Source organism: Cyprinodon tularosa, unplaced genomic scaffold (assembly GCF_016077235.1).
Source record: "Cyprinodon tularosa strain WSP-4 unplaced genomic scaffold, ASM1607723v1 ctg759, whole genome shotgun sequence".
NCBI lineage: Eukaryota > Metazoa > Chordata > Actinopteri > Cyprinodontiformes > Cyprinodontidae > Cyprinodon > Cyprinodon tularosa.
Window position 1 is genome coordinate 419,885 of NW_024039517.1, and position 27,915 is coordinate 447,799.

At 36.8% G+C, this 27,915-nt stretch overlaps 1 protein-coding gene across 1 annotated transcript in view; it reads left to right on the forward strand.

The window, feature by feature from the left end:
• The window catches only part of tafa3a (TAFA chemokine like family member 3a), a 140,612-nt gene that overhangs the window by 88,119 nt on the left and 24,578 nt on the right, over window positions 1-27,915 (forward strand). The window contains exon 2 of the mRNA XM_038270267.1: window positions 13,403-13,515. Coding sequence (XP_038126195.1) covers window positions 13,404-13,515 — 112 coding nt within the window. The 5' untranslated portion in view covers window position 13,403. The remainder of the gene's footprint in view (window positions 1-13,402; window positions 13,516-27,915) is intronic.

Here is a 27,915-nt window from a genome sequence, read left to right on the forward strand (position 1 = left end):
ACGAGGAAACAATCAGCAGGTGTGTGAGGAGGCGGACCAGAACCAGGCGCCCCTCCTGATGGAGGAAGGGAGACACACACAGAACATAAACACACAGACAGGAGTCCTGACACCACCAGACTTTTGCTCAGTTTTTTGAAGACGCTTTGATGCCTATGCAGGAGCCTTTGTCAATTCTGTTGGCTGCACCACAGCAATCTCTAGTTGGAGCGGTGATGCATTTAAGCAGCATGAAGGTCCATCCTCCTGCACACATTCCAAGTCAGATGGAGAATGGACCTCTATGCTGTTTAAATTCACCAGTGCTCTAACTAGAGACTGCTGGTCGAAGGACGGGTTGCCTTCCAATCTAAGCCTGTTTGTAGGCATGTCCTGTACATGTGAGGCACATTTGGATCCACAGGGATGCATCACTGAAAACTAACATTGAATGATAAAAAAATAACTGTTGGAAAGCTAATTAGGCTATTGAATTTCCAATTATTTCTGTAAATCTTTATGGTTTTCTTATTACAGTTACTGGAAGCTGACTCTTAAAGTCAGAATAATACTATATGCCACCAATAAAAATCATTTTGAATACTGAAATATAGGCTCAGTAAAAACCCTCAATGGAACTCATATTATTCTTAGTTGCTCTACACACTGAATTTGATAACGGTGACTGAATCGTAATTTTACCAAATTACAAAGGTGACTAATGAGAGGTCCCACAAGGTTTAAGAATAGGTTATGCAGAGTGTAGCACAACATGAGGTGGTTTTTCGTGACACTAAATGTGTTCATAAAAATGAGCTTAAAGCAATCGTCAGAATAGGTTTAACCTGCTCAGGGTGTGTTGTGATGAGCCACCTGGTCTCAATTTTCCTGTTAACCAGCTCCAATAAGCCACCTGAACACCATCAGACAACAGACTGGAGCTTTAGTTTTGGATAAGGGAACAAGTTTAAATTTGGAATGCTGCCTGTTGTCCTGAGGCCCCGAACAAAAAAATTGCAATCACTCACTTACTGCTAAATGTTTTATTTTCCAGTGAGCACAACAGTGTGCTCTCAAATTTCAATTATTTTTGAAGTTCAGCTGTCAAAAGAAGATTTTTGTTTTCCTCTCCTTTCTTGTTTTCTCCGAATAAAAATAAGTAAAGTTTAACCTAGACAAAAAAGCTGAAATATGTATTGTTTTCCTTATATGTCTTTACATCAAAACAAGTCAATATAGAAAAAAATGATGGAGATTAAGGTAGAACTGGTCCCCAGGTCAGGAATCCTTTAAAAGTCCATAACATCTGGTTCTTTCTTTACGTTCTGCAAGTAATGAAATAAGGAAAAAAAAAACATCTTTAAGTCTTAACAGAAGTTATTCCATTTAAATGTAACATAGTTATTAATAATTGACACACAATACAGAGAGAGATTTTTACCTCAACTCCAGACTACTCCAAGGTAACATGAAGTAGTAGCCCGGGACAAAAGACTTGCTCCCGGTTTCATCCCTAAGCATCACCCTGTCAGGGTCTTACCTGCATGTATCAGACTAATCTACTGTATATGCAACAGAAAAATGAAATGTAGCACACACCAACTGTCTCTCTTCAACAATCTGAAGCTGCAGTTTTCTGAACACTCCCCCCAAACCAAAAGGTTTTTAAATAAGGTAATGCAAGCAGCCATTCAATATGGCCCTTCCCTGTCAAACAACAGCCAAATGGCAGCCCACTTCCCTGAAACTCCCAGCAAAATCCCCTCCAACATCCAGCCACTTAAGTGACCCCCTCCTGGACGTGCATATTTTTTTACTCTGACTCCACCCTGCTTCTCTTTAGATCTTAATGTCCACAAATCATGACAAAAAGAATATTTTAGTACAAAGGTTGGAGTTTAAAAAGGAATTGTAGGGGACAGGCCAAGGACCAGCCAAGGGCCCATTAAGGAAAGTGGGAAAATTCTGAATGGCTACTAACACGGTCTTCCTACATCTAACACCACCACAGATGGATATCATTATAAGGCAACAGCATAGCTGTTGAAGTGTCCATCTAACAGCTTTTCAAGTAGTTTTGTCAACACAGGATGTCCACAGATAGATAAAACAAAAACCGAGCAGCCTGCAAGACACAGGCATTAGTACCTCGAACTTAGAATAGAAATAAATCTTTCAGAACAATAATCCTTAACAGGTCCATCTCCTTATTTCTTTGTTTTTCTTTTTTTGTCCAAACTCCAGGTATTTCAGATGAAAACTATTCAATCTCTCCTAAAGAAATGTGAAGATATTATAAGCCACCTTAGAAAAGATGTATGCTCGTGTCCGGTAGGTTTGAAAAACATTTTTTTGAATCTTGTTAGGAATTTAGAAATGATCCAGCTGGTTGTTTGTAGATGTCCTGTCTGTTAATGAAAACTCAAATGCATACCACCTCTGGGGCTAAGTTAGGTGTCCTTAGCTGTCTTTTGGATGATAGAGGTACAAATGTTTTGGAAAACAGACTTTTTGGCTTTGTATGTATTTTTCTTCAAAATGTGTTAATGGTTTTTTCATGAATTATGTAGTTCAACTCATGACAGATGCATAATATGCTAATCACCTAGTTTGCTTTTGATGTAAACAGAAGTCATAAGACACTAATACGAACCATTTATATCTTTAATAAGCGTCTATTATAAGCTCCTGCTTTGTTGTTATCAAATAGTGTCATATGACTGAACAAACATTTGAGAATCTCTGTAGTTAGAAAAATAAAATGGCAGCTAGAACATAACCTTAAATCAGGTTTGTCTTTAAAGCTGTCTCTTTGTTGTCTTTAACTATTTGAGGATGCTGTGTAGTTAGAAGTAGAGCTCACACCTTGCCAACTGCACAGAGAGATGTGTGAGCAGAAAGCACTTTTTTTTTTTTTTTGTTTTACCAAGAAAGTGGAGCATGAAAAAATATGATTGTTTCTCACACTCAGGGAAAAGCTGTGATGAATCTTGGAAGAACGACCAGGCAGACATTTTTCGCACTTCGTCAGTGCATCAACTGAAATTAGTCACAGCAGTTTGTATAGCTGGGTTTCATCATAAATGGTATTCCCATTGACAAAGTCAGGATCTAAACAGCAGAAAGGCTTTACTTTGGCTTCTATTTGCTCTCATTTTTGCTCTGTCAGTAAACACTGAAATTTACTGCAGCTTTTATAACATTTTGTCCTTCAGAATTAGCTTTTACAAAATACATGCAATTAAATAGGAGTAGACTAATAAGGTAGTCTAACATTACATTTAAATCCGATCATATTTTTCAATATGTGCAGCATTTAACTTTTTCTTTCAAGCTAAATATACAGTTGTGTTAGTGGAGCACTTAGTCTATTTTCGCACATATTCAAGAATAGCAAATAAAAAGGGTTTTGCATAAAAAGGCACTCCCCTAAGCTCTAAAGTCTGTAGTTACGCAGTGCTTTTTTGTTTACCTAAATTGTTTCTAAAATTAAAAATTCAATATAAGCTTACTGATATCTCCTCTTCTTTATACATATATTGTTGAATCATTTCTAACTTTTTATTTGTTGCTTTGTTAGATGATTTGATTTGAGAGTCCAAAATAAACATAGTCTTAATATTATTGTAAACGCTACAAATAAGAAATTTATGAATGTTCTTCCTGAGTGACATTTATTTATTTGTCATTCCACTTTGAAAGCAGGACTCATACTACCTTTTCCAAACCACTACCTTCTGTACAATCAGACCTCTAGGTTTTGTACCTTTTTAAATTGAGTCCATATTGACCTAAAGCGCCTGCCTGAGGGCAACAGGTTGTAAAACGTTTTACAAGGTCACATGATGGGGCATAATCACCAAAAGTTAATTTTATTTCATCAAAAGTGTGCATCCTTGCAGTTACATAACCCGATCACTACTCAACACTCAACAGGCTCCATTTTAGACTTGACTAAGTTCAAACACCTGCAAATCAGAAACCACAATTAGTTCAGAGCTGTAATTTGCCACCTGATCTATACAGTTATACGTTATTGTACATGCAAAATTTCAGCTAGATCAAATAACTGGAAGTGGGTCAGGGGCATTACTTATTGATCAGTGCTTGTACATCTTTAGTGTTGATTTTCGTAACAGTTTGGTGGGCTACCTGCAACTTGGGCTAAGGATATTTTTTTTGGGTCGGAGCATTTAAAGTATAAACCGTGATCTCTTTATCGTGCTATCATTTCCATTGGTGAGTCCATTAACATAGGACATAGAGGTTTATCAAATATTTGATATTTCATCATCACTATGGGAACGTAATGATCATGTCTAAAATATATGTTAACCTGAGACACTGTTAGCAAACATAGGATAGTTACTTAACCTGAGTATACCTGTAAAAGCATTTGGAGTCACTCATTACCTGTAGCAGGTTCATTGACAGAACTGGGTTCCTGCAACAACAAAGCATTGAGTAATACATTTTGTTGTTCATCACTTTTTCAATTATTTAGTGAGATGCTTAGAGAGGATTGCATACATTTTTATAGACCAAAGACTTGGAACACAATCTCTCACAAATGTTATATCCTGCTTCCCTTATGGGAACTTCCCATTCTTCCAGTGATTGCAGACAAACCTATAGCTTAACCCAGACCCTTACCCTATCATTTACTAATAGATACCTAACCCTAGACCTAACCTAAACTCAATACACACTAGTTCTAAACTTAACCCCCAACTCAAGAAGTTCTCCATTAATCAGTCAGTTGTTTCTCACAAGTATCCATAGGTCCCAACATTGTAGCATATCCTGGAAAATTGGCCTTACATTGTCCCTACAAGGTTACAAATACAAGGACACATATATACACACACCCCAACAAGCACACAAACACACCACATTCAAAAAGCACTTCCCTCAAGGATAAATATTCAGCTTCCCTTTTCATTAAGTAGAAAAAAAAGCTCTATAATTGAAATCCTTTTGTTTATTCTAAGCTACTTTTTGATGCAAGGTAAGGCTGTGCTAAGTTTATCGTGTAAAATTAGCTTCAACTAAGTAACTAAGTTTTGGTAAGACATGGAAATCATAAGGTGCTTGACAAGAGACTGATACATCGATCTAAGAGTCAATAATACATTTAAATCAAATACAAGACATAAATAAAAAATAGGTTTTAAAGGATATTTCTACACGGAAAAAGAAGAATTTCCTGTCTAATATGTAAGTTCAAAGATCTCAAAAAATTTTTAACCAGCTTCTAAGAACATAGTTTGTGGCCATCACTGCAAAGTGGTAACCTGGTTAACAGTAATCTTTCTGTCTTTATTTCAGATAGTTAAAAAAAAAATAAATACATAAAACATTTATGTATTTATTTATTTATTTTTTATTAACAATGGTAACAAGCATCACTCTTTGAAATGGATCTCTCCTGTTAGGCTTTAAATTAGGTGAGAATAGGTTCCCTTTTTTGTTCTAAATTTGAATGACTTGGAATCAGCTGCTCACCAGACAACACAAGCCAGAAAAAACAAAAAAACAGGAAAATAAGTCCTTGATTCTTAAAAGATGAGACAGAGTCTGAGCTTTGCTCAATTTATGTTTTTTATTCAGTCTGTGTGCTCACACATCTCAATTGCGTCAGCTGTCTGAAGTTGTTCAGAATTAGAGCATCCCGTTAAGATCTCACCCACACTGGCTGTCAGTACAAAGAAAGTCACAGCAAACGATCTCCCTGTTGTGAGTCTATGCCAGATAAGCAAGAATTCATCTTTTAGTAACAAACCAAGCATTTTACTAATTTGAGTGGCTTTACTCAGTTCAAAGCAAAGTTGTGATGTGCAGCTGCTTTCTCATGGGAGAGGAGCTGAGCACTGCTGGCAATATTATGAGCTACTGAGTGTCTAGCTCTCAATGGGCTCATCAGTTGCATTGAAGGGTATTAGTGGACATTTATCTAAAGAACAAGAAGATTATAGAACTGTGAACAATAAGCAACATCACAAAAGCATTATTACTAGGCTCATAGGAAGTTTGATAGTAAAAAGTGGTGGAGAAAAATGCAAACATGAAGCATTTGCTCTCTATCTGCACATCACAATTGGTGTTAAAAATTATACCGTTTGTAGTTTTCTCAAATTATCTATATCTGTCTCACCAGAAAATGCCTTTATTCAATGTCTGTATTCCATACACAAAATATGGCAATAAAAAGAGACCAGCAAGGAGAGGAGAACCTGTAGGTCTACAGATAGAACTAGTTTTGTCCAAATTTATCAGGTTTCAGACAGTGTTGTTTTCGACGATGATGAAATTATTTCGTTGACGCTAATTTTTTTCATGGCGATAACGAAACCTGACAAGCTAAACATGGATCATTGATGACTATAACATGACAAGTCATAGGTTAGAGTTTTGTCAACGAGACAAGACTAAATAAAAATTAACACGTTGTCTGTTAAACGTTTAAACTGTATGATCATGGTGTAATCTGCTAAGCAGTATCAGCTGTGCTGCTGCATCCTGTTTGGTCACGTGCTTCACCTGGCTTGCAGTGGTGCAGATCCTACATGACCACAGATGGGTCTTGGCAGAAGCAGCGGGGCTGAAAGTATTCCAGAATGGTCTGGTACCACTGGTACAACTGGTACAACTCTGACAAACCGCTCTCACCTTCCACCTGTGCTTGTGTAGAAATGTGTCTTTGCAAAACTCAGTCTGAGCTTAATGCTCCACAGTGATGGTTCAATCTTAGCAGTATGGCTCTTTCTTCCATCGCTTCTTAATAAACTATATGTGGCTGATCATCCTCTTCCAAGTGTAAAAAATCCTTTAATCTAACTATTAAGGTTTTATTTCTTCCAGCTCACAAGAGGTGATACTAAACATTCTTTAATTAGGTCTCGTTTCTATCTATTCATATATGATGTATTCTCTGTTTCCTTTATTTATTTCAACATTTTAGCTAGCATATTTGTTCAGTTTAGTTATGGATTGCCATGACATTACAACGCAACGTAGGTTCTCCCTGTTTTTTTTAAATATAAAATCATTGTGAATTTAAATCTGTTTTGACCCCTGAGCAGGAGTAACCAAAGGGTAAATTCTCAGAAATAAAGCCAAAATTGCCAGTAGTAAGTAAGTAGAAAGAAGAATGTTTTTATTTGGATTAATGGGGATTTTAATTAAGCTGTGTGTAATGCATAATTCACAGTAGATCAGGAAGTGTTTGCTTTGGGATTGAAACCTTGTATGTCTAAAATTATTCCTTTATTGTACATTTTCTTAGCTTGTCTGTCTGCTATATCAACCAGTATGAAGTGTTACACTAGATCTGGTTATCTTCACAGCTTTGTTTTTTAAGACCCTTTTTTGTAAAGTAAGGCAGTCATTTATAAAAAAAAATGTATTTGAATTCTATAAATCAAATTTCTCTGCCCAACACCAATGATGAACTGCACTGCAGCCTTCTATATCCAGCAATTGTAGTATCTGGGCAAGAGCTGTCAGTCTGTTAAAGAACCTGGTTGTTATTGGAAATTGTAAAGGTTAACTGTTTGATCAAGTGCAACATAAAACTGACTAAAACTAGACTAAAACCTTTTTAAGTTTTAGTCGACTAAAACCGAGTAAAACTATCACATATCGTAATGACTAAAATGCGACTAAGACTAATAATATTTTTCATCCTGAAGACTAAGACTAAATCTATGATGGCTGCCAAAAACAACACTTGTTCCACACAAATGTTTAAGATAACACACAGAGAACAGATTAAGTTGAATGTTGGTCTTACATGCTTTCAATATCTGAGAATAAGGATTTTAATTTTTTTTTTTTTTTTTTTTAACCATCTAATTGTTTTGTATTTTTTAAGATTGATAATAAATCAATTCATACCTAGTATAGGGATGTTTTGTATGTGGTTTAAGAGTTAATCATTTAAAATATTTCCGAATAACTCTTTTTGAAATCCATATTTCTGGTGGCTGGTAGACTTGAAGTTTAATTTTATGTCCCAGGGCCTCATCTTCAAAGAGTCCAAAACAGGAGTGTTAAATTGTGCTTGAGCTCATTGTCTTTAGCCTTTCCAAGTGTAGCTGTCTCAGGAGACATTTTCCTCTTCCCAGATACCAATCCCTGGTGGAGGGGCCAGGGTTGCTCCAGGGCTAGCCAAGAGAAATAGTCCTTCCAACTTTTCCCAGTCTTTTCACTGAGCCTTATCCCCGTAGGATAAAGTTAGAACATATCCCGAGAGAGCCATCCAGGGGTTATCCAGGAACCGATGTCCAGGACACCCCAATTGTGTTCTCTAGATGTGGCTCTGTTTTTCTTCACTCATGAACAAGATCTGAAGATACTTGAACTCCTCAACTTGATGCAAGAACTTTCCTTTGACCTCAATGAGGGACAGTATTGAATTCCCTCTCCAAATCCACAAATCCTAAGATGACTGGTTGGACAAAGTCAAAGGAAGCCTCCAGCAACCTGGAATAGAAGGCTGAGAAGTGTGAGAAGGGGTTGCTTCCACTACAGGCACTGCAGATCTTACAGCCACCGATATGGATTGTTGCATTAATATTAGAGATAATATGGTCCATTGTTCTCAGTGGTCCATAGTTCTCTATGTTCTCAGTCTCCAAGGGAGACTGGGAACATAGAGAACTATGAGAAAAGCACTCCTGGGAGTAGGATTTGAATATATCCCCAACCAAGAGCTCTGCCATAAGCTCCCATTAGACCTTCAGTACTTGCTTGCCTTACTGCTCATCCAGCATATCCAACACACCACCAGGTGATTATCCATGGACAGCTCAGTCCATGTATTTACCATAATGTCCAAGACATGTCTCAGAGGGTCTAGGTCCACTATTGACCTTCAATCTACAATACATGTATGCTCATGCCAAGGGCACTTATGGACACCTTATGTTTGAATGGGGTGATCATAATGGACAATCCTTGACTTGCATAAAAGTCCAATTGTGAGAATGCTTAGCATCCCCTACCCGAAGGCACAGGGATGTGAACCTCTCATACACTGGGTTGAAGGGGATTGGTTTGGACTGCGCTATTCAAATTAGTAATTTGCATTTGCTACAAGCAGTTTTGGGGATAAGGGTAGCCATAAAAGAAAGATGAATAAACTGGTTAAAACACCCACTTTACCCAAGATAAAGTGATGCAGTGTTGGACCATAATAATTCAACATGGCGTAACTTTTATGCATGAGGATAAATGCTTTTAGGAGAGAAAACATTTATTTTTGTTTTTCTCCCTCTAATGTTACTTTACAGACTGTGCAGGTTTGTTGGCTCGAGTGACTGTTAACAAGCTGGGTGACAGCCTCAGCTAGGCCCAAGACAAAATATTAGGATATAAGCCCGCTGCCCATCCATATGGTTCAGGGTTCCACCTCTACCCTGGGCCTGGACCCACTGACCTGGTTGTCCCCCCTGTCGCTTGGCGTGGCGGTTAATTTGCAGTTTTCTTTGTGTATAAACATATCACAATATTTAAGAGGCTATATTTGCAATGAGCTGACAGCAAGGGAAATGAGATATTGTTGTTCACCAGTAAAGTAAAGTTGCAAATACCATTAGTGCCATAAACATTTAGATTTCTGACATTTTTTACATTGAACTGAAATTGAGGATAATGCAGTTTGATAGTTTTAAAGAAATACTTGAAATTGCTAAATGTGACTAGTTATAATTAAAGTAGGAACAAGTCAGAAAAAATGCACATGGAGAAATTTGTGATTTTTGCTTTATGCATTATTGCAATATGCAATATGCAAGTTGAAGATTTAAAATGACTACTTAGGGCCCTAAAGGACAGCTTCTGAGGTTTTAAAGCAGTTTTGCATTTAAACTGCCTCTTTTCATTGTGCAATCTCAGCCAGTTGTATTTGTACACCAGGGAGGGAAAGTGTCACATTCCTACTTATGCAGATAGAATTAGATGAAAGGCAATTCCATCTGCACATTTGTGCTCATGTGCTGTCCAGTGGTAGAAAAATAGGGCAAAGAATTATCATAAACCCCAGTGCGCTATATTTTGTATTTTTTTTTTGTTTTTTGAAAGTATTAGTCTGCTTGATCACAAAAACCCTGTCCCTGAAATAAAACAGAGAGTCCTCCATCATTATACTGTATACTTAGCAGACTGAGAAAGGAGCTATAATTAGAAGTCTTTATTTTACAGTTCTTTAAGTGGAAGGGTATGCAATGGCACTCAGGACAATCAGACCTAAATTCCACCTCTTCGCGTACTGAGGCATTTCTTTTTTAGTGTATAGTGTACCACACTTTCTGCACATTCATTTGACCGTAGGTGTTTTGGATAAATAACGATAAAGGCTTTAATGTTTACCTGTCTAAAACTAACTACATCAGAGGTGAGTGATAACAGCAGCTCTCTGAAATTGCCAAAAAAAAAAAAAATTCCTGTGACATATCTTCAGGTAAAAGGTAAGGTAAGGAGTAGTGCTAGCCATTTGGGAACCCTACGGAACGAATGCTATGAGGTGCACCCGACCTGAAAGTACCTCCTTCTATTAGTTTTAAGATATAAATCATGGAGGGAAATTAACAAAGACAACAGATTTTAAAAGATATAAAAATGAGGAAAAAAGTAAACTGCAATAAATTAAATGTCACATTGGGGAGTATAATACAGAACTAAGTCTCTGGCGTACTTTGGTGGCGAAGTGGTTAGCGGACACGACCCCTGTTTTGAGGCCTTAGTCCTCGACACGGGCGACCCGGGTTTGCATCTGGCCTGTGGTCCTTTCCTGCATGTCTCTCCCCCTCTCTCATACCCCCTTTCCTGTCAGCCTATTGTCCATAAAAACGAGCCACTAGTGCCATAAAAACTCAAAAAACTAAGTCTCATACTTGAACACGAGAAACTGGAGAAATACCAGGGGCTCAGAGAAGAGCTGGAGAAAACCTGGAAGGTCAAGGCATCAGTGGTACACATGGTCAGTGAGGCGCTCGGCTCAGTGACCCCCAAACTTGAAGGAGTATTACAGCAGATCCCTGGAAATACATCACACATCTCAGTCTAGAAAAGTGCAGTTCTAGAAACAGCAAAGATACTGTGCAGATGCCTCAAGCTCCCAGGCCTCTGGTAGAGGACCTGAGCTGAAGGAATAAAAGGGGGAAGAATATACAAGATATCCATCCATCCATCCATCCATCCATCCATCCATCCATCCATCCATCCATCCATCCATCCATCCATCCATCCATCCATCCATCCATCCATCCATCCATCCATCCATTTTCTGACTCGCTTAATCCCAAGTGGGGTCGCGAGGGGTACTGGTGCCTATCTCCAGCTGTCTACGGGCGAGAGGCAAGGTACACCCTGGACAGGTCGCCAGTCCATCGCAGGGCAACACAGACACAAACAGGACAAATAACCATTCACACACACACTCACACCTAAGGGGACTGTAGAGAAGGCAATTAACCTAACAGTCATGTTTTTTGGACTGTGGGAGGAAGCCGGAGTACCTGGAGAGAACTATATAAGATAAATTATACATTAGAGTCATAAATATAAGAGTTTATATATATATATATATATATATATATATATATATATATATATATATATATATATATATATATATATATATATATATATGTTTAAAATTTTATTTTACTCTTTTTTTTTCATTGCACTTCCAATTATAGTGAGTGTCTCAAAGAAACATTAAAAGTATGTTTATTCTGCATGAAGTTTAGGTGAAGCTGGCTCCTCCATTTATGAGAAATAAGTATTATGATTGCATAATTCTGGTTAAAGCCACAAATATATGACAGGGACTGTGAAACCCATTATCTCTAATAGTTACCTACTTCTTTTTAAAAAAGTTGACCTAAAACTTCAGTGCAATAAAGAAAAACTACTCAAAGCTTCCTAAAGGTACATTCATCTATCTTTTCTCTTTTTGTTGCTCTGGCACAGGCTGATTTTAGTTCACCTGCCAAAAAACAGATGTTCCAGATCCACTTTAGCTGTTCAATGCATTTTCTGCCAACTCAGATTTGACCTTTCCATATCTCAGGCATATAAATGGGTTTTACTTTGACCCGTTTTTTTTTCTGGCTTTATGCATAATGCTAGGTTGAGACCGCAAAAGCTGGAAGCAGCAAAAAAGCTTCTGCTGCTTCATTTTTTATGTTTGTACATATTAAGGTCTGACGGGCCTCAAAAGTATCTTTGAAGCTTGTCCAGTAAAGTGTGTCCAGATGCCTCTGATGAAGATTTGCTGTTATAAGTGGGTAAAAAGTAGTTTTAATATGTTTTTAAGTGAGAAAGTCCACCTGTAAATTTCATCTGTGCAGTCAGTTCATCAAGATCACCATCCTGCCTTCAAATATTATTTTGCTGTCAGAGCCGCTGAGACCTCCGTACACCGGCGGTGCCTTTTCACTGGACATCAACGGCAGCCTCTGGTCTGGTCGCTTATTTGCAGTTTTCCGTTAATGTTTGCGGCAGCTGGAAGGCGTTTTTCATGTACATAATCCAAACTGCAGGCACAAGAATAATCAAACTGGACATATATTGCCAGCAGGTGTCGATATTTTGAGGTAATTTAAGTGGTAATAAACTGTTTCAGGGGAGTGATCATCAGCAGTGTGTCTGTTTCTCTGCCTGCTTCGAGTACCAAAAGTTCAATTTTTCCAACTTCAGTACCATCAAATGCTCGCAAGCCCATGAAGCGCTGCTTCAGCTGCTCAGACGCGCTAATCCTGTTGCTCAAAACACACTACAGGACCTTTTGCTGCACCTTGACATCAACTATTGACTTTGCATGTAAACTAGCTGCTTCTGCTGCCTCTAGCGCCTGCGGTCTGAACGTAGCATAAGTCTTCTTGTTTCATGGTTGATTATATGTCGAAGTACTTTTTTATATTATAGGTGGAATGGTACGTTGTTTAATTTTAGGCTTCTTCACTGGTTCCAAGTTAAGTTTTCTTTTTTGTATTTGTCGTCTAACTTAGAGAAGGAATATTTAACCCACTATGATGTTTTTCTATATCCTTCAAAAAAGTATGATTCATACCTGGCCTCTCAGGGCAGTTAAATCACTCCACAGATTGGACTCACCTGCTTCAGAGGCTGTGTAGAACAAATACATGATATAGAGATGACTTATTGACTCCAGATCCCCCATCTCTGTCTCAGGGTATTCTGGCTTCCTTCCAACTTAAATAACAGCGCACTTTGGTTTAATAGGTCACTCTAAATCTCCTTCAGGTGTGATTGTTCATCTTTGTTTGATTTATGGACGACCACAGGTCATGGATTTTCAAAACCAAATAGTAATGATTGCACATTTTCTTGGCAAGGATTGTAGCTGTTACTGATCTAAGAAATTGCTGATTCTTTTGCCTCTTATGTCTTTCAGAATGCAGGAGAGGGATCTACAGAGCATGTGCAGAAGGGTGCTGCTTCTGACCATCTGTTTGGTGTCTCTCTTGGGACAATTGACAAGTGCATCATCACACCGAAGCCACATAGGTAAACTTTATGTGCAAGCAGTTTTTTTGTGTAAGGATTATATATATATATATATTTATATATATGTACTATTACTGTACTATTATAAAGTATATATATTTTACTAGATATTAGTATAAAGATGTATAGAATCACTTCTAAACATGTAAATATATTGATCTTGGTATAAAAGATCAAAAAGATTCTCTCCTAAAAGTAAACTTAGTGAGGTTATTTAATGTTGTTCTTCATCTATGACCATAATAAACAGTTTTCATGGTTGAAAAAGATGGTTAGCATTTTCCACACAGATTTGAGGAGGAGGAATGTAATTAGATCCTGTAAGTTCCATGCATTCCTCCATTTTCTCAAGCCTATTCCGTCAGCATCATGGTGGGGCCGCTGCCTATCTCAGTCTATGAGTGAGAGGTGGGGTACACCCTAGACAGACTGTCATAGAGAGACATACAACCATGCACACACACACTCACACCTAGGGAAAATTTAGAGACGTCAATTAACCTGGACTGTGGGAGGAAACTGGAGTACCTGGAGAGAACCCAGGCATGCACAGGGAGAACAAACTCCATGCAGAAGGGCCCCGGGCCGAAAATTGAACTTGTGGCATTCTTACTGCAAGGCAACAGCTCTACAAACTGCAGCTCACAATCCTTTAAGTCTTAAAAGTAAATTGTTATTCAGTGATATTCAAATAGTCCACTATCAGAGCAAATCAATTTCAGAATTTTCTGTTCTAAAAGGCATCCGAATACATATTTTGTTATGTAAAATCATAACTCAACATCCCCCCAAAAAACAAAAACAGTATTTTCTCCATTTGCTATAAATAGGTTCAGCAGTGACAGAATATGAAAGCTATTTTAATGGACCTCACTGCATGTTTTAGCAACATTTTAGCTCACTGCCTTTTGTAAGGTGGGAAAGTGAGGTAACTGAATCTTATTTTGTGTGTAGAAGAGCAAAACAGTGATGCTGAGCAACGGTTGAACTTTGTACAAATGACACTTCAACCATTTGACATCTTTCAAGTTAAGCATTGAAAGTTGAAACATAATGTCAGTACATCAACTCTGCACGAATATCCAAGTTGGTGAGTGTCTTTCAAGTGGGAGACAAGACCTTTCAAAGTGATTTCCTCTAATGGAGAGATGGCTTGATCCCTGGGCGTAACGGTGAATGCTGTGACCACACATTGAAATAATGAGCCTGCTTCCATGGAAGGACAAATGGCACAGAGCAGCTAGAAGGGAACAGCTCCACATTATCTGAAAATGCAAACACAACCAGCGACAAACTAACTGTACAATGATGTAATAGAGAAAAGCACTTGCTTCATATATACAAAAGAGAGCTACTTATGAATAAATTCATATGATTTTTCTTCTCTAAAATAGCTTGCATGTTTGTATTATTGTCTAAGTGTTACCAGAAAGCTTTACAGATTTGTACAATCAGTGGCTCCAGTAATATCTTTTCAATATATTTGTTAAATTTCATGTCCTTTTACAGCAATTGAATTTAAACAGGATTTTGCATTTTGTATTTCAGTAGTATGTAAAGATCACAATGATAACATAAATTTGTTGTAGAGTCTACAATTTGAAGTTTTTGTGTGTTTTTCATTCAACATGTTAATGGAAGTTATATTTACAACTTTTTTTGTTCTGTTTATTTTTTCTCAAATGATTTAATAAGTATCATGGTTTTTTATTTCATTTTTATCCAGACAGAAATATAGTTGCAAATTGCTGCTTTTAAACAAGTCTTTAAAAAATGAAATAAAGAAACAGAAAATATTGCTAACTGTATTTGAGAGTCTTAAATACAAGTCTACTTTTGATTTTAAAATAGTTTTAGACCATATTCTTAGGAAAATGACTTTATATAAATTAACTAAAAAAGATTGTTATTGAAGCGAACTGAAATAAGCCTGTATGCTCACAATGTAGGGTTTGCTAAGTCCATCTCTATGGCTAATCATTTATGCTTTTCTTCCTTATAGACAGGGAAACCCATGCTGGCTTCTGTTGAGATCTGAAAAAACAAAGAACCTGCAAATACATCTGTTAAAAAGAAAACACCTAGTTTGCTGTAAAAATACCTGTCAACTGGGCTTAAGGATTTGAAAATACAGTCAATTTTACATCATCCTCTGTGAGCCGTCCGACTACCACAGTCAAGCTCCATAGTCCATTAAATTTTAAGACGTGCACAAAAGCTCTAAAATACACACCAGTTCAACCAACTGGTTCAACCAACCAATAGGCATGATGTGCACCTTTGGTAACAATTTCCTTAAAATCCTTACATGCACAGCAAGTGGCTGCAGCCTCTGGTGTTTGTTATGCTCTGACCTAACTCTGCTTTCTTCTTTGATCAGCAGATTGAGACTTTGAGCCAGGCATGGCTCACTCTTAATAAAACTTCTGGACCTTTTTGAGTCTGATGCTGAAGCTGTCCTTAGTCACTGCTGTCACTCTCTGGTTTAAGGGAGGAACTGCTTGTTCCACTGAATAATGTTAAAGAATCCTAAAAAATTCCTGCATCTGGATTAGGAGCTTGATCATCGGCAAAATTTAGATTGTTCCTTGGACTGAGGTACACCTTTGGTAAATATCACATTAAAATCCAGTTATCAAGTTATTCTGTACACAGACAGACAGACAGACAGACAGACAAACAAAAAACACACAGAATCAACTAAGAACATAATAATGAGGGACATTCATGGAAGACTGCTAACACAGGGGAAAAAAGACAAATATTTTGCAGAACTGCAAAAATCAATAATATCAGTGCACAAATCATGACTTGATCAATGTAACTATGGTAGTTGAATAAGTAGTGACCATATTTATAAATAACCTATTAAAAACTGTTTAAAACTAAAAGCAGGAAATGAGAAGTAAAAAATGAGAGCTGATAATGGAGAAAAAACATGAAAAGATTGCCTTTGTATCAAAGACAAAAAAGTTTCACAGTATATCCACTATTTTGTCTCACATCACATAGGTAAACTGTGGGTCCTGTTTCCCTTTTTTACCACAGAAACAGGGGCCAAAATATGAAGAGTAATCTCTGTATTTTTCAGCAATTATAATTAGAAACATGAGAATCCATATTAAACCAACATATAAGTGACAGATCATCAAATGTCATTAGAAAGTTATTGATTAAAAACTTTATTTTATAAGATTTATTTTTCCCATGCGTTTTAAGTCAACATTTGATTTTCCAACACAATGACAATAAAGAGCAGGAACATGGAACACTTGATGGAACAAGCACTAATACTATGAACACTATGTTCAGGAAGCATCTGACTAATTTCCTGTCAAGACTTTTCAATACAAGGCAAGTATTGAAAAGGGATAACCCTTTTGATCTTTATATTTGGAAACACACTTTATGAAAAGGGAATCCGATATTTTAAACATCTCCTGGAGACAAAACATTTGTCACAGAAATAAAATTGGAACCAGATGAAACCTAGTCTAATTTAGAGTTAAGTACCTAATTTAGATAGTTAGTACCTAATTGAGAGTCACGTACATTCAGCTCGAACTACTGACCAATAAACAGGACACTGAAGAGGAGAGGTATAGGTTACTTGGAGACCGGAGAAAAACGACTTAAGTGCATTATTCCAAACTGCATGCATGACCAGAAAAGGGTATTTTGCTTAGTCTATGTAAAAGCTGAAGAAAAAAAAAAACAGCAGTGCTATGTAGTGAAGCATTATATGTTTTCTACCCCTCCAAGGTTATTTGTTTGTGCTGGAAAAGCTATTTTCATAAGGGAATCTCATCATTGATAGATAACAATTACTTTTTATCACTCTTAGTGTCCTGCCACAGAAGCAGTCACACTCCTGGGGGAAAATAAAGTAATCTCTGCACTGATGAATGCCTTCAACTTCAACAGTAACACTATCGCTGTGATGTATCTTCAGCATTTCAAGATAAACACAGTAACTGAAGGACATAGTAGGGACCAACCACCAGAAAACACACAAAGCTTCCTGAATTGAAATAAAACATGAATACTGGTAAAAGGGTAGAATTGCTTACTGATTCACTGTGTTTATTTATGGTTAAGAGTAAAATTATTTCACACACGTCTTGATTGATTAAGATTTGCATCCAAGTTATCATCTAACCTGGTATGTGCCAGATTGGTACAAATTATTTTCTGTTTATTTATAAATTTTTTTGTCTTTACGTTTTGATTGGTTAAAGAGAAGATAGTTACATAGCTTGCAGACATTTTGATGGATGTGTAAAGGGCTTTACCTTATTTAAACTTGACAAGAAATGCTACGCTGTCTGTTAATATTTGCTAAATCTTCCTTATCATAAGTTTTACGTTAAGCAAGAATTCTGCACAAATAAGGATTATCATTTGAAATTTTAAACACTGATAACAAAATAAAGTGTCATTGATTTGGTCATACTGTAGATATGCCTAGTGACCAATTTCCAACAATTAGACTTAAATAAATTCTTCTATACTTAAATAATTTCTACAGTTGGATGTACAGGTATTTCTTCATGGATTATACTCCATTGTAGACCACTCAGTTTTACCATCAACAGTGATAAAGCTTGCAATACTAGCTCTTACAATCCACCTGCTTTGTGCTCATTTGTGAAGATCATCACCTATTTAATCTGATTTATGAGTATGGGAAGCCAGCACAAGCAAACCGGTTCTCCATGGAATCTACCAACACTTCTGTAATCACGTAGCATGTCCTTGAGCTACGGAGGTCAAACCAAGACGGGCCAAATAAACAAACCTCTTTAACCCCTCTTTTTATTAAGATGGAGGCTTTGGTAAAGCAATTGAACCTTTTACCATAGCCTGAATGCTGAAAACAGAGCTTGCACGATGCACATACAACCTCTGTAATAAGACCACTGCAATCCCCAGAGCACCATCTACATTCATTAGCTAGTCATGAAAGAATGAAAACGGAAGAGGAAGGGTGGGAGAGTGCCAGACGAGGGTTCATCGTCTCTGTTATGTTCTACAGAGAGAAAGCAAGCATGGTAACAAGTACCTTTGGGCTGTACAATTTGTTTTGTTCCTTTCGATCGGATTTAGACTGATGATGTGGCTGGATCAAATGGGAGCCTCATTACTCAGCAATTTAGATACTTGGAATCTTTGTCCAATCTAAAAAACACAGCAATCAAGCTGTTGGTTGTTGGCTGGTCAGTGTCTGCAAGGGCAAGTGTGGTGAAGAAGTAAACAGGAGTAGAGAACATGCTTCCAGCTGTGTCTGTGTGATGCAACATTGCAGCAGCTTTCTCTCCTTGAAATGAAAATGCTGTGAACTGTGCTATTTACGGGTCCTGACCTCTTTTAGATTTTTAAATATAAGGCACTACACCACTTGGTCTGTGTTAAATGCACAAATTCCAATCTGGCTTCGGAGATGGTGAGAGCTCATCCATTTTATATTCACATGCACACAAGGAGATATATTGGCTTATTAGGAAGATGAAACTGAGCCCTGACCCTCATTTGAATATAGTTGAGTATTTCCATATTTGCTTATGTTTGAGACTTTATAAAAACTGTGTGATGCACTCTAATGGCTCTTTCCTAAGCTGTTTTTCATGCTTCAGGGGATTTCGTTCTTCGTTTTTGTATTCTATGCAAATAGCAGATACTTTTTTTGAATAGTTTTCTAGTATTCAAACAAACTGATTCTCTTGAGCCTAAATTAAGTGCAGAATCTCACTGAAAGTATTTCATATGCTTTATATGTTCCCAGTTAAAATCTTTAGATGATATTTATTAAAACGTACCACATAAATGACAATTATAAATTAAAATATGCCTTCTGTATGAAGTGGAATTGCTTATCTGTGGTTGCCCAGAGGACCATATTGCTGTTAAGTCAACTTTGTATGTATATTAGGTCTCGTGTGAATCAGGCAAAAGCAGAAGGATTTGAAGGATTAGATTTGAGAAGCTGAAAAATATAATCTGAGGGAGTCTTAGAATATATGCTTCAATGATGAAAATTATTTAGTGCTCCATTTTGTATGAAATTCTGAAACACAACAGCTAGATGATTAAAAAGTTCATATTTATACTGCTTATGGTTTTGAAATTTATACAGTCAGTATGTAAAGTACTCCCATATTCCCATTCTTTTCCAAGCTGATGGAATCTTGTATATATATATATATATATATATATATATATATACAGTATATATATACAGTATATATATATATATATATATATATATATATATATATATATATATATATATATATATATATATATATATATATATATATATACAAATTTATATTTATATAACAGTCAACTGTACAGTTAATTTTAATTGCAGTTCATTGACAGGTCTATGTAAAGCCAGGCTCAAGTCAGCAATCGTGAGTTGCAAAAACTAATTTATTAAGTGCAAAAAAAAACAAAAACCTTTTATTATGAGTTTTAATTGATTAGCAATGACTGACTGACAAACCTACAGCAGTTTTCAAGCAGTTTTTGAAATTAGATAAGGCACAACACAGCGTGGAAGAAAAATTGGCATAGGGATGAAATGAGAAACACAGAGAAATATTTAGTAAAACTATATAAGCCACTTTTCTTTGGTTCAGCAAAGGCCAGGCAAGTGCATAAGATGAGAACATGTTCTATCTATTCACTACTTTCCTACTTTTAGATTGAGCTTCAGGTATTTTTTTAGGCTTATAAGAGTTATATTTTGAAGTCAATACTTTGTATGTAAATATTAGATCATTGTAACATGTTAGAACAAATCAGTCTGCTTCACATCACAGGTCAGTGTGGAACCCTTGCCAAGAGATAGCATGACATTATATTGAGAGGCTGTGAGCAGGTCACCCCCACCCTGGGGATATTTGGGGATGCGACTGTGGAGCATTTGTCCTGACATTTGGAGAGACGGTGAACGACACAATGGTGGAGCGCTAGCAAGCACCGGGAGATTGAGACAGAGATGTGGGGCTGTTTGAGATGCACTGTGGGGATGACAGGGGTCAGCTCGCCCCATCTCCCTGTGGCAGCTCCCAAGATTAGAAAACCATCAAATGTCCTCTGCTATACGCATCTGAATGGCAGCTGTATAGATGAGCCATGAGTCCCTGCGTGTGGCCTTGGTTGTATTCTCTGAGTGTGTGTGGTTGTAGCCAAAAGAGCAGGCAAGGGGACAGTAGCGGTGTAAAGACAAGAGCAATACCTTTATTCACATATTCTCAATCTTTTGGAGGAAATTGAATTTCCATCATAAGTATAAGCATGAAAAACATGTTTTATATTGTTGCAACCAGAGATTGAAAAGAAATGCAACCTTGGATACAGAAATGCATATTTATTAAATCTGAAAAACATGTTAAATATAAAATGAAAGAATGTTTACATATTGATGTATTTTTTTTGAGAGGGATACCTAACAATAATATGCATTCTAGTTGCAAAATACTTTGAACATCCTATCCCTAAACTGCTAGTTATACCTCCTTAGTTTGGAAAATGATTTTAATTGTAAGACTTTCTAGACTGAGGTTTCTTGCATGAAGAGTCACCGCATAGCATTATAGTGTATTTAAGATGAGGACCCATACTGGACCTATTGCTTTAATTTTTTTAAATTCAAACTTTGAATTATTACAATCGTTTTTTGGCTCAATGTCACATTGCAGATTCGAGTTACACTTGCATTTTTATGATATGTAATTTTGTTAACATCTATAATCATTTGATGTTGATGAGCATTTTGGTCGTGTTCCAAGAAATGCATTACCAAACGCTTAGATCTCTATGTCACGAAACAGATGACAGATGGACCCAGTATTCAAGGTGAGACAGACAGTGGGACAGTTCAAAACCTTTATTAATATAAAATATATTGAACTGAAGCACAGAGCTGTGGATTAGCAAACCACAGCGGCTGCAGGAGGGCGGTGAGGCACCACCCAATCACTGACACAGGTAGGTGACCAGTATCATCTGATAGGAGATGATTATCTTATTGAGTCACTTAACCTGGTTTAACAGTTCAGTCCATACTCTCCGAGGAAGGCAGGGTCCAGCCGATGGACTGCCAAACGTGCTGTGGCACAGAGCTGCACAGTGTCCCCGATGCAGCAACCACAGCGAGCAGGCAGGATACTGATCCAGGTTAGGGATACACATCAGACTGGAACAGTTCTTAAATCCAGGAGTCCGCATCCTGGTCAGGGGTTCCGCACAGGAACACACAGATCCAGGGTTCCAGGAATCCATAGAGCACAAAGACAGGTCCAAAGTTAAATGAGTCCAGCAGAGAGCTCAGACAGACATGCTCTGACAGGGACAGAGAAAAGACATGGTACCAGGTTAACTGCATAAACTTTATACTGTACTCCATCCAGGACCAGGATTACGGGAATTAAAACTGACCTCACCCACCCTCCGGGCCAAAACCCTTAAGGCTCAGAGAAGAAGAGCCGGGACACAATCAGAAGACAGGAGACAAACACCAAACCCTCTCAAACCACTGGCATAAAAAAGTCAGGACATGAACAGGAACTTATTTAAAGTTAAAAACAAACATGAACAACTGACATGAATACATAACAACAAATAAACTTAGAATACTGATCTGGGCGAATGCTGGGCCGAACCGTATATATAGCAGAGGAAGCAGGAGAATAAGATGAATGATAATTAGAGAGCGGGGAGGGAACAGCAGGTGAATGAAGCGAGTAATCAGATCAGCTACCGGGGCTGCGATCATGATCATGACACTCTATGCTTCACCAATAATATGAGGTCCCTTTTCCTTTTCCTAACATGCTGTATTTAGTTTTAGCCAAACTTGTCCTATGCTCTAGCATCCAGACAACTAAGTTTTAGAGTTACTTGTAAAAAAAATGTTATCCTTGATGAGCGTTTTTTTTTTTTTTTTTTTTTGCTTATCTGGCATTTTTGGTCCTCATGTTTTTCTCAGAGGGTAAATGTTTTCTTCTTGCACAGCTCTCATGACAGTTCTATTTTTAAATATAAATGCATGATTTTTGATATCATTAGTAAAGAGGCCTGGTGTAGACTCCTTGGAAGATATTTAAGATACTTTTTTGTCATTTGTGGCCCACTGTGAGCTTGTTTGGACATTTGGACCAGGGTGTGTTCTTAGGATTTTCTTTGTGTCCTCACTCTGGAATGGCTGAAAGTGTATCCTACATTTTACTGGCTAAATGAAGCCTAAACCTGGAAGACTCTGAAAAAGTTTAACCTGGATCACCCTTCTGAGGTGCTTCGCTGAAGCTTCTGCTAATTGACAAAGGACCACACCCGAGCTAATCACTTCTCAAGACGCTTTTCATTAAGACGAAGGCCCAGCTTCCCCTTTCAGCTCTTCAACCGAACTTTGATCCATCTCCTCCCTCACTCGTGGACTACTTTTAGGCCATCTTATCCTCTGGCTTACTCCACCGCCAGTGTCCGGGCTCCGGGGGGGAGACTACCAAATAAAGGAGATCTATCAGTTTTTTCCATGATTTTATTTTTAAATGTATATGAATTTGGATATCTTAACTGTAATTACCTACATTTATAATGTGTCCATTGTAGAATCACTTAGTCCTTCCTTTGTCTTTGCTGTTATGTTTTTCTTTTTGCCAATAAAGTAAAGTAAAAATTTGAAAGCATCCTAAACAGAAAGCGTGTAAGTCAAAAATAAGGTTTTGTGCAAAAATAGAATAAGAAATCTCCAGCGATTGTACTTTTCATTTGGTTTTATTAACATCTAATCAGATGTTTTATAGATATAGTGACTTGCATAATAGCTGGAAGTAAAATGTGTCCCTGTGTTTCATCGCAGAAGTGAGGACCCTTACTGTGCCAGAAGTCTTCCATCTCCATTCCTTCTCTAATTACAGCTCAAATGTAAACCTATTATCCCTCACTGCATTATGAGCTACCGCTTGCGGTGCTGAAACTCAGAAACGGGGACTTTTTTGGTTTTGATAGAAATCGAAGGAGAGCCTGCTGATAATGATTTCAGCTGATGAATGCAATTAGTGAAGAAGTGCTAACAGCATGACAGTAATTGGGTTTTACAAACTAAAAGCCTGCCCTTACCCAGCAATTAAAGCAACCTTCTTTAAAGTTACTCAATTGTATTGCTGTTAATGGTTCATGCTTGGCTGAAGCTTAGTGCATAGAGAAGATACATTTCCTTTTAAACTAGTCACAACTCTGTTAGTTTGTTCTGTGTTTGGTGTGTAATTTTTAAAATGTAATGTGATGAAAGATTTTCAATGTTATTTAACGGATTGGGGGGGTGGAGGGAGAGTGATTTGCTGCTACACAGAGCATGTTATATTTGAGGCTGTTAGATGCATAAAGCTACATTTAATTAAATTTGGAACTAGTCTAGATAAGAAGATTAAAAAAAAATGCTGTTTTTGATCTTTCTAACATATTGTTTAAAATCTGCTTAACATGTCATGGATATTAGATGAGAATGAAAATACCTTCCATACATTTTGTTGGCATGTTTAGGACAAAAGAGCTGTTGGGTTTCAAAAAATATAAAAGAGTTACAAAATGGAAAGGTAAACTAAATTATTAACCTTAAAAAGAAGTACTAAAACCTGTGCAACTGACAGTGCACTGCTTATTAACCTGTCCAATAAAAGCAATTTCCCAATTGGCATCATGTCTTCCAATCAAATAATCTAATACTACATATGATCTTACAGTTTTCAAAACATATTAGGTCACCCGTGGTGAAAACCAGGTGTTTAAGAGATAGACATATTTTTGTTTCATTACACTAAATTGTTTTCTAAGATTTTTTATTCATTAAAGGAATTTATACAATGCTTTTGGGGAAAAAAATATATTTACTTTCAGAGTGACTAAAGTATTCTATATTTTTTCACATGTTTAGGGAAAAAGTAACACTATTTTGATCCCTTAATGTTTTAAATCCTTACTTCTGCATGTGAAATATACATGTAATAGGGTTGATGGGGACAGCTGCTTTGACCAGTGGTACACAGCTGCAGATTTGCTGTAAATGTTTAGCTCTTCGTAGAATTACTCATTTTGAACCAGGTTAAATGTGTAGCACCACTGCTCTGCAATTTTCCATCTGTTCCTGGTTCTACCTGAGAGTGTTTTTCTTGGTTTTGCTCATTTACCGCATGCTGTTATATTATAAAAAAAGAAACTATTTATCTACATTCTTACTAATTTCTCTTTTGTTAGCATGAAAGACCATCCTACAGAATTGAATTGAAAACAAAATTGAAAATAAATATAAAAATGTTTTATTGACAGCTTAATAAAACTAGCAATCTTATGATCTTTGATTCAGTTTAGGTAAATGGACGTGACATTTTCTAGAAGACGCTTCACCTCTCATTCAAGAGGCTTCTTCAGTTCTAGCTGGTGAAAAGGAGATTTACTGAGATTAATACTCTGTAGGTGTAACAAAGAATTAGGGGAAAGGAAGGTGGTAATTTGCCACTTTGCCCATTTAAAGCAGAGATCACACATGCCCCTTTCCTAGGGTCTTAAATGTTCTGTAATAAATTTATGGCCAGGTCAAAGAAAGCAATTTACATGATGGCTGCCTATCTGACCATTGCCATTTTTTCCTTAATCATTACATTTGGATGAACAACTAAACCTTTAAACGTCTTTGACTGTAGGATAGTTGATCTTTCCATGATTCTGAAACTAGAAAATACTACAGGTGATGGTTTTTAGCCAGCTGTCATAAAGGAAACCAGACAAAAGTGACCATGTCCATCAATGCAAGAGGAAAGAGTAAGAGTTGTTTTTCAATATCATTAAAACGTTTATTTTGTAAAGAATGGTTAGATAATGTGTGAACAAGAAAAAAAATTGCAAAAAAAAAAAAAAACTTGAAAAAGGAATCTGAAACCAAACTAAAAGGAAACATCTGAATCACAATGACTTACAGAACAATATATTGAAGTGCCCATATCACTTAAACATATCTGTTTTTCGCAGCCTGCATGCATGGATCTTGGCATATCAGTGGAATCAGACATCAAAGAGTGGGACCAACTGCTGAGTTTTTAGTCCATTCAAGACAAAAATATGAAACATGCCTGAAGTCTTGATTTTTCTTTCATGTTCTTATTTATCTTTGGAAAGGTGAACTGTTGGCTCATTAATTATAAATTTGTCTTTAGGACAAAAAGCTTCAACTGTAAACAACAGAATTTATATCACAAAAATTGGGAAACTAAGACTGGTGCTGCAGTACCCTCCTGAAACAAAAAGAAAAACAAATATAAAGTACATAAATCTGTTTTATCATGATTAATAAAAACAATAGTGGAAAATGAATAGGTTTCTCCACTGTCTTTACTAATTACTTGTAAAAAAAAATTACATTAAATCTATAAAATGCAGATGTAAAACATTAGGGTGAATACTGTAGTTTAGACAACAAGGATTACTTTTAAACATATTTCAAAAAGTTCATAAACTCAAATATCCAGATTAAAGATTAGTGAAATTTGTTGGAATGACAGAATTTTAGTTTGAAAGTCCAAAGTGCACCTTTTTAAATGAGAGAGTATACACCATATTTTCACTTTAAAAGTGACCCTAAATTCTTATATGTTTACCTTATTTAGTTCAGTTAACAGATCATGGTCATAGTAAATACTATGTTGCAAGTTGAGTAAATTCTTACATCCACAACACTAGAAATGCTAATCCAACGATTACAGAAATTCCATTTAACACTCATATCAAGGCTTTTCCAAAAGAGAAATTTCTTTAAAACTCAAAACGGCCAAAAAAAGAGTAAATATCCCATGTCTCCCTAGCATTCTAAGCATAACTATAGAGATAGCTATAGAGATAGCTCAGGATAACCTGAGTCACTCAAACTATAAGCTTTTAAAAAAAGAAAACTTGCCAAACAAACATGCAGGTAAAAAAATATTTTCAGATGCCTAGTTTGGCTTTTTTTTCATTTATTTTTTTCTAATGCAAAGAAATGGAAAATTAAATGATAAACCTGATATGACATATGTCAAAGTGGATGGATGGATGGATGGATGGATGGATGGATGGATGGATGGATGGATGGATGGATGGATGGATGGCAAAAAAGGCTTGAGAACTTGAGTCTTTTTATAAATTTTTAAGGACCTGCAAAAAACGTATCCAAAAGTTAGCTTTTTTTGCCGATCTCTTTGTTGTTACTCTCCCTCCTTCAGAACTAGTGAGATCTTTGCAACAGCTCTCTGCATGTTTCACTAATTGGCTTTTACCTTTTGAAGTCTGAGAATAAGTCAGAAAAGTTTAACATCTTTTTTTGGTGACGATATTCTCTACAGTACTTATGAATAAAGATTTGAAGGCTTAAAAAGTAAATTGAAACCATTTTCCATAAAACCTCTCCCCTGAAACCTCTTTCTCATGCAGTTCGTTAATAGCAATTTCTAACATATTTATGGTTGCACATCTGTAGTCAGGCAAAATTTCAGAAGATGAGGAGGAACTCTTGATCCATTCAGTTTCATTCCTCTTGGGCATTCCTCTTTTCTGTTAAAGTAATGCTATGCTACAGCTGGGTGGTTATACACTAGAGGGTGGATACTGAATGAATAAAGTGATATATAAGCTTCTGTATTGCAGTCTATCAATTCCTTGCCCCGTCTTCCGACTGCACTCAATGATTTTTCGCCTTCTGGCTCACATCTCCTCAGGAATAAAGTGCAGTGCTGAGTGTCCACGTCGGACCATAAAAACAGCAACCAAGGCTGAGCATCAAGTTTATGTGAACAGACTGGAGCATAAAATGTAATGGGTGGGACCATTTAAGTTCTCCTGAAATGGCTTTTTTTTTAAAGGTTTGTCGACATATTTTTCAGCAAGATGGTCTATTAAAAAGAGGAACGTTTATATTGAGCTGTCAGTGGGTGTACAGGTCAGATGCTCCTTTAATAGTGTCCTCCGGCAGCCCAGTATTCAACTGGGAAACAATGCTTTTGGCTACCCCTTGACTAACGAGATGATACTGTCTTCGAGCACAGCGTTTGATTTAGAACATGTGGTTAAATATACATTTCAGTTAGCCACATTGTTAATGTAATTACATTACGGACTGATTTAAAAGAGATTAATCTTTAACTCTCAGCTATGAATAATTCAAAGCAAGCCATTTTTCTTATTTTCAGACTGTTCTGCTTTCATCAAAGTGTGTCCTCCCACATGTAATGAAGATAGATCTGACTGCAGCTCAGATTTTTGTTGTTTTCTCATTCCTCCACAGATATACATCTTAACTTCTTTCTTTTTTACATGAGTCTGCCTCATGTATTTTATGACACTGGGTCTGTCACTCCACTCTAAAAG